Source organism: Suricata suricatta, chromosome 3 (assembly GCF_006229205.1).
Source record: "Suricata suricatta isolate VVHF042 chromosome 3, meerkat_22Aug2017_6uvM2_HiC, whole genome shotgun sequence".
In the NCBI taxonomy this organism is placed as follows: domain Eukaryota; kingdom Metazoa; phylum Chordata; class Mammalia; order Carnivora; family Herpestidae; genus Suricata; species Suricata suricatta.
Window position 1 is genome coordinate 148,909,295 of NC_043702.1, and position 13,216 is coordinate 148,922,510.

Genomic DNA, 13,216 nt, shown 5'->3' on the forward strand with positions numbered 1-13,216 from the left:
CACTGCGCAATGCATCTCTCTCTCTCTGTCTCTCTCACTCAGCTCGCTCCCACTATCTCTACGGACACATGCTCTCTGCCTTCCGGGACTAGCCACGGCCCCCAGGGCCAGCGTCCTCCCGCTGGGCTTCACAGGCTCAGCTGGCCCTGGCCCCTCCTGCTCGTTCCCTGGTCCTCTCACGGCTCCCAGTCTCATCGTGACTTTCCAGTTGCCCTGGATCTCAGAATATACTCGTCCGCCTCCTCGGCATCCCACTACCCTGAGTCCCACCGTGTGTCCTTTGTAAGTCTGTTGTGGCTGTGGCTGGGACTCTAGGTTGTCCGTGCTTGGGATTCTGCAAAAGGGACAGGACAGCAGCAGCCCAGGCGGGGTTGTGACTTCGCCCTCTCTCTTCTGGGCCTCACCTGGTCTGGACTGCGACCTCCACCAGAGACCTGGATGCCCGTGCCGAGGGCTGAGGATGGCTCTTCCAAGAAAATGGCACTTCAGACTCTGCCTTGCTCAGGCTTTTTTTGGGCCTTCTGGTCCCTGTGCACATCTTGGTTGTCTGACCTCTGGTTTGGGCACCCCCAGCATCACCCCCTTTTCCCACCTCATCTGCACAATGGCAGCTCCTGTCTCCAGAAGCTCTTTGGGGGCCGGGGGGGGGGCTGCAGAAAGCCCCATTCTCCTCCAGATGGTGAGGCTGGGGAGAAGGAAGGCTAAGGGGGTGAATCTGGGCTTTTGCTTAAGATGAATCTCAAGTGTGAATTGGGGAAGACTCAGAGAAATGGGCCCCTGAGATTTGGGCCAAGAGTGAGGATGGGGACACTCTCAGCCCTCACAACCAGTAAGGAGTGCAGGCAGGTCAGCCGGACAGAGAGCCAATGGCCTGGGGTAGGCTTAAGCCCAAAGAGTAGTAGGCCTGCGGCCCCAGCAGTAGGGTGGAGTTGCTGCTGGGGCTGGGCGGGGGCTTGTGTGCCGTCCTGGCTCTGGGCCAGAAGAAGAGAGATACCCGTGCACTGTCTACTCTGGTCAGCATCCCTCCCTTGCTGTCCTCCTCTGCCCCACTTTAGTAATCCAGCTCCTAAGAGTGGGTGGATTGAAGATACACCGACCTGCAAATCAGATTTGGGGAAAAGGTAGTCAGGGGTTCTCTTTCCCTGATCTCTTGGGAAGAAAAGAAAGCTTCCCCTTTAGTGAGTCATAATATCCCTGGTCCAGGAAAGCCGGTGTTGATGAAGGTCTTCGCTCTCCTGCTTGCGCCTAAATCAGCCAGCCCTTGCCCAGGGCGCACTCAGTGTGCAGGGCCTCCTCCAGAAATTCCTGAGACCCACCCAGCTTCCCCCATTTTCATTGCTTTCCTCAGCAGCACGGTGGCCGCCGGGGCTGAGGCAGACCTGGTTTGGTCAGAATGTCATTCCCAAGAAACCTGTCTTAATCCACTTCCTCACATCCTGCCAAAATGCCTGGACATGTTTGGGACCCAAGTTCAGGGGGGTGTTGATGGAACTCAGGGCTTCATCCAAGTGAGAGGAGAGGACACGTGTCTGGAGCATGTTTCCTGGAGAGGCGCCAGTTCCTGTCCTACAGGTGGCTGAGCAGCTGGTTTGCAACCTGATCGACTTGGGTTCTGAGCAGGGGCTCGGCGAGCAGGTGGGATAGTAGGTCAGAGCACCCTGGCCCACAGGAGTGATGGAGCCTGAGGCAACGCCAGGGCTCAGAGCCCTCTGCTGTTTCTCGGTAGAGCAGAGGTCCACCAGTGGCAGGGCAGGTGGGCTCCCCTAGGTGGGGGCAAGACACCCACCTGCCCTTGTTTTCCCTGGTTGTTCCTTGCCCTCCCTGTCCATCAGGCTGCTGCAAACGAAGGCCTTCTTGAGCAGAACATGAGTTGGATGGAGAGAAAGAGCCCCTAGGGTAATGGATGTTAAGGTTATGGGGAACCCCAGATTCCTAAGATTGGTGGAGTTGGGGATCACACAGCCATCTGACTGCGTCAGGGGACTTTTGATGGACTAGCTAAGTAGGAGATGCAGCCCCATCTTCTCCTCTACAACTTGACCCTGTCATGGTTGGCCATGTACCTGGGTCTCTTCAGGGCATCTGGGGAGGTATTGCAGGGAGGTGATGGACAGGAGAACTTGTCCATTCAGTGATGGAAGGCTGTTGTCTTGGTGTAACCCTTGCCTCACGGTCCATGTATTTTTTATCTGGAGAGTCACCAGTGACCCAAAGCCCCCTCACCAGCCTCCTGTATCTTATCACTTCCCTTCTCGGTACTGTAAGGGCCCAGTGCATCAGGAATGGATGTACGGGGGTGTATGAGTGTGAGTGTGTACGCACCAATAAACAACCTGGTGGTTTAAAACAACCTACACACGGCTCTGGTCTTTTTTCCACTTAGAGTTCAGCGGACACGTCCAGCTCCTTCCACAGTCCTGAGGGCGGTGCTCCTCTGGAAAATCAACCGAGTTGTAAAAACACACAGTCAGTAGCCGTCTGTTTACTTACATAACCACGGGGTGCTAAGGTTATGTTCAGGTTGCTTGTTGCAGGGGAGTTGAGGAAAAGGAATGAGGAGCCCTGATGCTAGACCTGATTTATTCCTTCTTCTCCCTCTCTACTCACCTGGTCACGCTCCCCCACCTTGTGGCCTTTCCCTCAGCCCCCAGGGCTGCCACTGCTATGGGCACCCTGCTTGGGATCACCCCTGGGCTCACATCGCAGCAACCCCTGAGGCCTGTGGGTCAGAGGCCTGTCCTCTCCACGTGGCATCACAGGCTGCCTGTGTGTGACTTGGCTCCGGGTCTCTCCCCCTCCTGTCACCATTCTGAGTCCACCAACCTCAGAAACCTGTGTCCCCTTGGGGCCCATCATCAGAAAGCAGCCAGAGTACATCTGGCCTTTGCAGCTGTGAGCCTTCCAGACCCACTTGGAGCCTCACCTGGGAGGCATGACCAGCCCCTCCCCAGCAGAACTGGAGAAGTGACAACCCTTTGATCGCTGGCACTCTGCAAGTCACCGTGCTGTGTGGCTCTCCTTGTCTCTTCCCCCATTGGGTCTGTCTTCTTGATCTCCGTATCCCCCCGATAGACACACTCTAGAGAATAAATGAACCAACCTGATCTCAGAGGGTCCTTAGGAGGATGATGATTAAATAAAGCCCAACACTACTGAGAACTGTGGTGTGCCAGACGCTGTTCTAAGCATGCTCAATGTATTCGCTCGCTTAGCCCTCACGACCCTGTGCTGCGTTACCATCGCCATCTTGCAGAACAGAAGATTGCCAAGGCTGAGACCACACAGCTGGTGAGGGACAGACGTAGGTCCCAAAGCTAGTGCGGTACCCTGTCCTAAACTTCAACACGCATGTAAAGCTAGGTCTTCTGACTGCATTGCCCTCATGTATGTTAAAAGTTCTGACCTGGTTTCAGGAGCGCTTACCACTTACTAAATGTTACTTGCTTCCCTCTCTCTTTTTATTTTTTTTTTACTTTATTATTATTATTACTTATTTATTTGGGGGTGTTCTTCTCTTTTAAGTCAGCTCAAGCCTCTGCCCCTTGGCTAAGCCTCCCGCAGCTCCTTTTCCCAAACCCACACTCATACTGGAGTGCCCGGGTGGCTCAGTTTCCAAGCCCACACTCCTGTGGTGCTTGGTTCTATGTTCTCCTTTGGACTGTGTTTCTTCTCCGCTAAATTGTGAACTCCCTGAGAGCAGTGTAAAACACCGCATCCTTCCCAAGGCTGATGGCTTCCCAGTCACTGATGGTACTGGATGGCAGAGTCTGCGGGCACACGTGACAGGGCATGAGGACAAGGCAACCTGTGACCCAGAGAGGGCACACAGTGAGGGAACATGCTGGACTAATGTTCACACGCCTCTGGGGGGCCCCTACCCCCCACTCCATGACCAGCCTTGGTGACCAGCTGGCCACAGGATGAGCTCTGAAGGAATTCAGAAAAACTTCTTTTTTTGGATGGAAAACTGTGACCCAGTGTTGCCATCCACTGAGATGGGGAATGTGGAAGGAGCGGGCTTATGTGGAAATGAGTTTCCCTGTAGACCTGCTGAGCTTGAGATGAGACCCCTGAGTCATGTTTCTGTCAGCATTTATGGAAAAGAAAGAAGATTCTAGTTTCTTGCCTAGAACACTTTCCTTTGCCTCCCCTAGGCAATGTTCTGAGAAGAGAGAGAGGCATAGAGTCTGGGTCTGGTGCCTGTGGCTGAAGGGTGAGACACAGCCCAAATTGCCATGGGGTAGGGATTGGGGTTCCCATCTGGGCCTGGACAGGGGGTCCTTAGTCAAGACCCCAGCCTCACCTGGAACCTTTAGTCTCTCCTGAGTTTGGACCACCTCCAGGCCATCTCTGCCCCAGCCTGGAGGCCAGAAACCAGGAAGTCAGACAGGTCCAAGGAGGGTGACATCTTGGGGGTAGAGTTTTATCCATGAAACAGATACCTGAGCTGAGGGGACGCCTCTCCTCTCCCCTCCATGGTCCCCCTTCCATCTCCTACTCCAGGTGCAGCACTTAAAATGTTTTCCACTTTGCCAGATAGATTACCTTGAGAAGTTAGATACCTAAGCCACAAATAGTGCTCGAAGCAAAATAGTACTTGAAATTCACACTAATTATCTAAACACCCTAAGAAGTTCCTGTCACTCTGACAACTGGTGTGCCAATTCCAAGTAATTCTGCTTTCCGTTCAAGCGCATTCCCTGGAGTCCACTGTTAGGTAACATTTGATTAACCTGGTTTGATTTATTGCAGGTACTTCCACTGGAGACTGGATGAAGCTAATTTACCTAAAGAACTGCCACTCATTCACTAATTGGTCTTACCTGTAATTTAATTGCGAAGCCTAAGCATTTGTTTTAAGAAAGGCCCAGTGCATCGATGACAATTGCGTATTCTGTGCACGTAACGAGTGAGGTTGGGGCTCCCATATGGCAATGTTCGCTATTCACACCTGTGAGATTCCAGCAGCTTGCTTCTCTGGTGGAAGGCTTATGGACTTAAAGATTGAGAAGAAATGAGTAGACAATGGTCACCTCTGACGATGGGAACCATCGATCCTGATGGCCTTTGCTGAGGACTGTTTATTCTTACCAGGTTATGAATATGAACTTCAGTTTCCAGTTGACATGATAGGTAGAGAAGAATAAACTTAACCAAATATGTATGGCCACGGCAGAGCCTACCAGCTCTGTGGTAGAGATGAGCTCCCTTCATGGCCACCCCAAACCTCCAGTGAGAAGCAAGTCAACTGAAGGTAGTGGGATTGTATCCACTCAGGTGCTTGGGAGGTGCCAGGGACAGAGGTAATGAACTTGAGGGGAGCAGATTCCCCCTTGGATGTGTAGTTCGGTATTTTCAGTGAATAGTAAGGGAGTGAAGGTACATTTGAGAACCAAGGTGTTGTACTCAGGCTTGTGGCTCTCCCCGTCTCCAAGGGCAGTGAGGCAGGGGGAGCTAAGAGTTGACATTGGTATTCCTCTTCCGCCCTTCCAAGGTGGTAAGACCGTAAACACAGTGACACAGCTCAAGAAGATAATCCCACAGTTGGGGTAGCTTAGGCCAGTTTGTGACTTCCAGTAGGCCCAACCCTGACTGGTTGGTTGGGTCAAATGCAACCCAGGTGGGGAGCTGCTCCCTTCAGCACCCTCACCTGGGTCTGTGAGCCTGCTCTGAGGCATCCCTCTTCTCTTCCTTAGGCGGAGTTTCTGGAGAAACTCTGGGAGCCAAGAGCTGACTGCCCTCTTCAGGAGCAAGTCAGGAGGGCAGATGCAGGGGAGATGGCCCAGCTGAGCCCAGGGGTACCCTGCAGAATGGGACACAGAACCTGGTAGGTAAAACAGGGTTAAGTCCATTGTTGAGGGCCCTGAAGAATTGGGTGGGGGCTACAGCGTACCACGCTGTGAATCCCCAGACTTCTGTAATGATTCTGAAATGTATAATGTATTTTGCAATAAATCAGACAAGTTTAGCCTAAAGCAGTTGTAATTAATAACATTTCTAGTAGATGTTCATGATCCACTCAGATTCTAGCTCCTGCTACCTCCCCAGCTAGTCCTTAAGCAATTTCTGTCCAGAATCTTCTCTGTTCTCCACCCACCTTCTCCCCTCAGCTGGGAGTTGGAAGATAGCATCCCATATGAAGAAAACCCCAGCTTGTCTCCCTCTGATTGTTCTTTGTGAGGCCCTCCCCTCACCCCCGGCAGAACTGTCGTCATCCTCTGAGCTGTGGCCACCGGCCAGAATCCTCCTCAGCCTGGAGGAGCGGAAGGAAGGGTTTGGTGAGGGGTCATGCTGGTTGGCCTGTGAGGAAGTGACAGGGTCTGACCCCAATTGTGCTGATTTAACCACCTTGCATGTTCCTGCAGCGCTCCTGGTAACGTCACACCAGAGGAGAGGCAGGGATTAGGGAGGGGAAAACCCACGAATTCCCACCCTACCACCCTGCCTGCTGGTTGTGGGCTGAGCGCTGGGCACAGAGCATGCTCATTAATTGGAATGGCCCCCTGGGATTTAAGATGGCGCACATAGACCGTCGCAGTGTCCGTGAGTAAGAGAGAGTGCCACAGAATGCTTGCCGGGGTTTCCTCCACGTCTCACAAGGTGTCTGTCCATCTGGCCTTCACCCAGCCTGTGGACCACACCCAGCTCCCTTCAGCATAGTAAACAGTGGGGGGGGGGGGGGGGCTCCCAGCACCTGGTGACCAGCAGCAAGATAGTGCCTCGGCTGCTTTTAGAGCCCCATCAGCTCCAATTTTTATCAGGCCTGCGCCCCGGGAGTGTGTCTGCCCCACTGAGGGGAAGGAGCAGAGGTGGCGGGCACCCCCTCCCTCCACATCATCACAGACATTCTTCTAGCATTCAGTCTTTATTCATTTTTTAAAAAAGAAATCCAAATAAGTTAGCAAAAAAAAAAAAAATACAAAACAATGGCAAAACCACACAATGCTTAGTTAAGAAAAGAAATCACCCCCAAGAGCCCCTGCCCCCCTCCCTGCCTGTCCCCGGCAACTGGTGCACAGGAGACCTTGGTCAGATGGCAGCTTTACAAACAACACAAAACATAAAACTACTGGAAGGTTCCCAATATTCACTGCAAAAGCTTGGCCCCCCAGGGACTTGGGAACAGAGGCTTGTTCCTCTCCCTTGCTTCCTCCCTCCATTCAGGGCAGGCCCAGCCTGGCCCCTGGCATCAGGAAGAGACAAGAACAGGAGGTGGACACAGCCTGTCCTGGGCAGGACACTGTCATCGTCTCTCAAACAGTTTCTTTTGAGGGGGTGGAATTGGAGGCCATGCTATGAACTAAGGGAAGCTCCTGAGTTTGCCCCCTGAGACAGGGCACACATGAGGGGCACTCTGGTCCCCTGCTTTATTATCCCGGAAATGGGATGCTTCTTGCTGTAAGGAGTCAGCTAAATGAGAGCATCCCTTCCTTCTCTGGGTGGTGAGTTAAGCTTACATGGATGAGGAAGGGTATAGTCTGGCACCTGGCAGTCCCAGCACTGGCCCTCTGGCCTCAGAACAGCCTGGCCGAGGATGCCCTCCCCACAGCAGAGGCGGTGGCATCTGTGGCCACCGAGGGGGCTCTCACGGATGCCCGGCCTGGCAGACAATCTCAGTTAGGCATGGTTTCATCTGGGAAGGCCACAGAGACGTCTTCCACTGTGATGCTGTCCACAATGGAGGTGAGAGAGTGCAGGTTGTGGGCGTCCGTGGGGTCAGCTGTGAGCAGATGATCTGGAAGGAGAAGGTGGGAGGATGTCATCTGGGTGATGAAGGGAGTTTCAAGACCTTGGACAAGGAATGAGGGGTCTGTAGGGGTGGTACAGTTCTCCCAGGACAGATGAGTGAGCCAAACTCAAGAATCCTACCCCTTAGCCCATGCTTTTCCCACTGCCGTGCATGTGCGTGTGTGTGAACACTGAACACATGCGCCTTCTCTCTGAGCTCCCCTAGTGGGGTTAGGATTTGAAAGCAGCTACTCTGAAGTGGAGCCAGGACGGCGTAGCCTGGGAGACTGGGACTGTCCTTTGCTGGCCCAGTTTTGCTGCACTGACTCAGCAATTCCCAGGGACCCCTGGGGCAGGGACATTTCCCTCTCTATGGAGAAGGTCAGGCACCAGGCATTGGCCGGGGAGCTGCAGGAGGCCTAGATGGCTCCTTAGCTGGTCAAGGTCTCAGGGAGGCACAGGGCCTCGCAGCCCATCATTTGGGGCCCCGGGATCAGCAGTTTCCTGGAGAAGCCAAAGGCAGAGGACTGGAGCAAGAAGTAAGGTAAAAGGAGTCAACTGGGCCCAGAGACAGGCTGATGGGGTCGATCCAAGGTTATGAGGGTCCAGGTCTCACTTACCCCCTGTGTTGGGACCGAACTCCAGGGTGCTGCCCCACTCTGGACTGCAGGAGGCGCTGTGGGAGCTGCATTCACTGGGCACCTGCAAGACAGGGTGAAGGCCCAAGGTCAGAGCATGGCCATTCTTGATGGTGTCTGTCTGTCCAGTTCCAATGAGCAAAAGCTCCCCTTGTGGGGCTGGAGGGTGGGCCACAGGTTGCCTGTCAGCACCGGGGCACCTCCAGCCTCAGGATCTTCACCATCAGCAACTTTCATGCCCCCTGCCTGGCGACAGGGCCCCTGCTTCCAGGCCTTTCCTGTCCTCCATTCTGGGTGGTGACTGTCCTCATAGGACACCTGGCTTAAAGGAATCCCTGGCTTTTTTGGTCCCACAGTAAAGGTGAAGGAAGCAGGTGCAGGCCCCGCTGGGGTTCTTGAGAAACACTGGGTAGGTGTTCTCTCTGCTCAGTCACACTCACGATGGGGTGGAGGGGCAAAGCGGCACCTGGCCTTACTTTTAGACCCTATCCCTGGGCGCTGGGATTAATCCTCACTCCCCCCGACTGACTCTGGACTTGCTCTTGGATCCCTCCTTCAGTTCTCTGCCATCCCCCTCCACATCCGCTTCTCCCTGTGTCCTTTAGCTTGGCCTGAAAGGACAGAGGGACACAGGAGGTTAACCTGACTGCCTGGCTCTGAGGAAGGATGTGTTTCCGCAGCCCCCAAGACCCCACCTGCTCCAACCCTCCGACCAAACCCCTGCACTGGGGGCCTGAAGCCGTCCGGGTGCCTCCTGTGCTCCCTCCCCCTGGGGCAGTTGGGTGGGATGGCCACTTACCCCTGGCTGGGGCCCGCCCCCGCCCCGGTACCGGAGGTCACGCTCTTCCTGGTTGAGGGAGCTGAGCAGGGCCTGCAGGCGCTCGATGTACTGGATGGCGCTGCGCAGGATCTCCACCTTGGGCAGCCGCTGGTTGGGGTTGAGCAAGGTGCTCCTCTTCAGAGCCTCAAAGGCCTCATTCACCTTCTTGAGCCTGCGCTTCTCCCTCAGTGTGGCTGCACGCCGCCGGTCCACGGACACTGACTTCCTCTTACACACCTTGCACGCCCACGGCAGGCACTGACCCAGGCAGTGCTCGGGGGTCCCCAGCCCCTTGTCTTCGAGGGGACCTCGGGCCTCGGGGCTCAGACTGAGCTCAGTCCGCTCATAGCCTGGCGGCTCAAAGGCCGGGAGGTGGACAGGCAGGTAGTTCTCCCCGTCATAGAAGTGGGGTTCCTGGTAGAAGTAGGGGGATGTCTCATATAGCTCCATGGGGTCGGAAAAGACTTGTTCCTGCCACTGGCCCCCAGGCTCCTGCAGCCCCTCACGCCAACTGCTGGGTGCCATTTAAACCCTTCCTGCTGGCATGGGACCAGAGATAAATATAGCCAATGCCGCAGAAACCTGAGCCCCCCCTAAGCTGTTGCTGCACATCAAGACGTTTACAGTGGATTAGATGTGATTCCCCTTCCCTCTCCCCCCAGCCCCCACCCCACCCAGCCCGCCTGCCCCAGCCCGGGCCGGCTCCTGTGCACTGGGAGGGAGGCCGTCGGTGTAATTTGATTAGTTTTCATTTCTCAGCAGCCCCCGTGGGGCAGGGGAGGTGGGGGAGGACACACATTCTCCTCTCATCTGCTCCTTTCAATTACTCCTAGCTGGGCGGCCTGCCTGCTCTCTCCTTGCTAGTCTCAAAGAAGTAAGGAGCGGGGGAGGGTGTTGAAGAGAGGGAACAAGGAAGGGCAGGGTTCAGGCTGGAAGGGGCCTTAAGAAGTCAAAGTATCCATTCCCCTGCTTCCAGACAGCACCTTAAGCAGGCTCCATCAGTCAGAAGCATGAGATTGCTTCAAATTTGGGGCATGTGTGTGGGCTCAATGTCCACGGGTAAGAAGGATTGAAACCTGGAGGGTCAAATGGCTTCAACTTCTGGGTTTCCACAGCAGCCTTGACACCTTATGTTGTTTGGGTCTCCTGTGATGGGGAAATTGAGGCAAGAGGAATTTTTTTGGTCTTTTTAGCAGGGTCAGTAGAGGTTTTCCCTTTAACTTGGCTGGTGAGGGGCAGAGCAAGAATTAGAAGTAACAGGGTACACCTTTCCCTCATTGGCAAGGTCAAGATCTATTAAAACTTCTGTCTTTTCCCTCTCTCCCTCTGGATCATTTTTGTGTTGCCTCTTCAACTCTGTTTCCTGCCCCGTTGGGACACCAAGCTTTTCCTGAGTGGGTGGAGTGCGAGGGAGAGAAAGCAGAACCCTCCAGATGCACTTTGAATCTCCCTTCTTCTTGACCTCCTGTCTTGGTTGTTCCACATCTTCCCGTCGAAGCCATCAGTTTTACACGTAGCATGTAGGTCTCAAATGTCAGGGGGAGGAGGGAGGGACTCCTGAATTTCCCATCTTCTCAGTCCCTGGTCACCTCTCAGCAGAGTTTGGGGTCCGAGAGGACCGGTGCTTGCACTGCTGTGAGCTGTGCTCAGTCTTTGGGCTGAGGGGTTGGTCACAGGGACGCCCCAGGCAGGGCCTCTACCCTCAAGGACCTTACCATGAGTAGACCACTGTGGTCATCTAGTTCAACCCAACCCGTGACGCCTCAGTCCCCTTCACAGGTGGCCATTGTCCAGCTGCTACTGACCTCACGAGGCAACCTGCCCCACTGATGTGCAGCTCTGGCCACAGGGAGGCTTTCTCGGTCTTGAACTGCCATCTGCTTCCTCTTTTATTCTTCGGTCCCCATTTTTCCTTGTGGACTAAGTCTGATCCATCCTCCACCTGACATCTGAGATTGATGTTATAAGTTCCAACCAGGGGCAAGGACAATAAAAGGAGGAAGTACTGTGCTGGTGCTGGCACTCAGAGAGGGTTTCTCGGGGTGGGGGGGGTGAGATCCGAAGGGGGCTTGACGGACCTGGATTGCTTGTGGTCTATGGTGAGGAGCCAGGAAAATGCTGGTGTCTGTTCGGGGTAGGGAACAGTGATGAGGAGGGGTTGTAGCTGGACACTAAAAACCCCCACCCGTGTTAAGGAAAATAATGGGGTATTCACTGGGTTCTTGGCCTTACCAGTGTGGCAGCCTGGGGGCTCTGGGTTCTAAACCCTGCTTTGACCCTGACCAGCTGGGTTGAAGAAGAATTTCTATTTCTAACACACATCCTGCCAAGCAAAGAAAAACCTGGCCTCAGTTTACACTCCAGTCCTATGAGCCTTGGGAAAAGAATGATGTTGAAGTTACTGTGGAAACCGAAAGGTTGCGTCATTTTGTCCTTTTGGGATCCAATCTGCCTTGCCCCTAAACAGTGTGTTCACATCCTCTAAAAATGGAAGCAGGAGAGCTGGGCTGGTTCTGATTTCCAGGATCTTACTATCTGGTTGGCAAGCATGGACACTGAAACGTGAATGTTAAATTATAATGTGAGAGAGAGCTATTTTAACTCAGCAGTAAACATAGGGGCCATGATCAATTGCCAATGAGTGGGCTCACCCACCGCGTGTTTCAGGAGTTTATAGAAAGTCAGAATCACCAAGTCTGGATCTCTATGGAAGGCTTGAGGAGGAGGAGGGGACTGGGCTGGGTCTTGGAGAACAGGTGAGATTTACATGAGAAGAGAGGAAGGGGGCATTTGGTGGAGGGTTTGTATCACACTCGGGGTCCAGTAAGTGGGCCATTGGACAAGTGTGTAAAGATGGGAGGAGGCCCATGGGGCGCCTGAGTGGCTCAGTCAGTTAGCGTCCTACTTCAGCTCAGGCTATGATCTCGTAGTTTGTGAGTTTGAGCCCTGCGTCAAGCTCTGTGCTGACAGTTCAGAGCCTGGAGCCTGTTTCAGATTCTGTGACTCCCTCTCTCTGCCCTTTCCCTGCTTGTGCTCTGTCTCTCTCTCTCTCTCTTTCTCTATCTCTCAAAAAAATAGTTTTTAAATTAAAACAACAACAAGGTGGGAGGAGGCTCAGCCGGGTGTGGAGGGACTTGAAAGCTGAGGCAAAGAGACCACATAGAAAACCACCGCAATAACCCAGGAGTGAGTTGCTGGAGATCCGAGCAACCTACTCAGGCGGGAGGATGGATTCCACTAGGAACGGATGCATGTTTCAGCTGGAAAAGGGATGGTGTGTATGTGTGTGTGTGTGTGTGTGTGTGTGTGCGCGCGCGCGTGTGTGTGTGCACGCATGTGCACGCATGTGATAGGAGAATGGTGGTTGAATTAATGAAAGGGCACCCAGTACATGGAACACCCAATAAATATGAGTCCCTTTCCTTGCTTTGTCCTGTCCTCTCTCTTTCAGGCTATTGCCTTGGCCATTATTGCCTCCAGGGGAATAGAAGAGCAGGCCCCCCCACTAGGTGTGTGTATATTTATTCACTCTTTTAATCAAGAAACATACATTGCACATCTCGTGCTGGGTGTTGGGGTCACTGATGTGAATAAGATGTGGTCATGTGCCTGCAAATAGTCACAGCTGGGTAAGGAAGATGAGTACACAGTTATCTAACCAAGGTAGGAAGTGTTAGGTGGTAGAGGAGTTGTATACTATAATCCAGAGAAAGAATTTATTAATTCTCCTTCCTTCGGCTGAATCCAGTTCCCTAGGAACCCACTCTGTGTCAGTCCTGGGGGCTGGGAGAGGACCTGCGTGAGAGCATTGAACAGGTTCAGCAACTATGGGATTGATGAGAGTTTGGCTTTGTGTGTATAACGTTTGCTTCTAACCAAATGTGAGCGCGGGGCTGCAGGGCTAGAGTGATCTTGTGTGTCTGGGTTTTAGTGAAGCCCTGTCTGTAGATGGGCTTGCATATGTCCGCCCAAGTGCCTGAGGACCATGTCAAGACCAGGCCTTCCCAGGACCAAAAAGATAGGGTGGCCC

The 13,216-nt window shown here is 53.6% G+C and overlaps 1 protein-coding gene across 1 annotated transcript; it reads right to left on the reverse strand.

Moving 5' to 3' along the window:
- Positions 1-7,447: 7,447 nt before the first annotated feature.
- On the reverse strand, positions 7,448-9,651 carry MYOG (myogenin). The gene is made up of 3 exons (XM_029933156.1): positions 9,166-9,651; positions 8,349-8,430; positions 7,448-7,735 (listed from the first exon to the last, which is right to left on the reverse strand). The coding sequence occupies exons 1-3, from the start codon at positions 9,634-9,636 to the stop codon at positions 7,614-7,616; spliced, it is 675 nt and encodes a 224-aa protein (XP_029789016.1). The 5' UTR covers positions 9,637-9,651; the 3' UTR covers positions 7,448-7,613.
- Between the last annotated feature and the right edge of the window lie 3,565 nt (positions 9,652-13,216).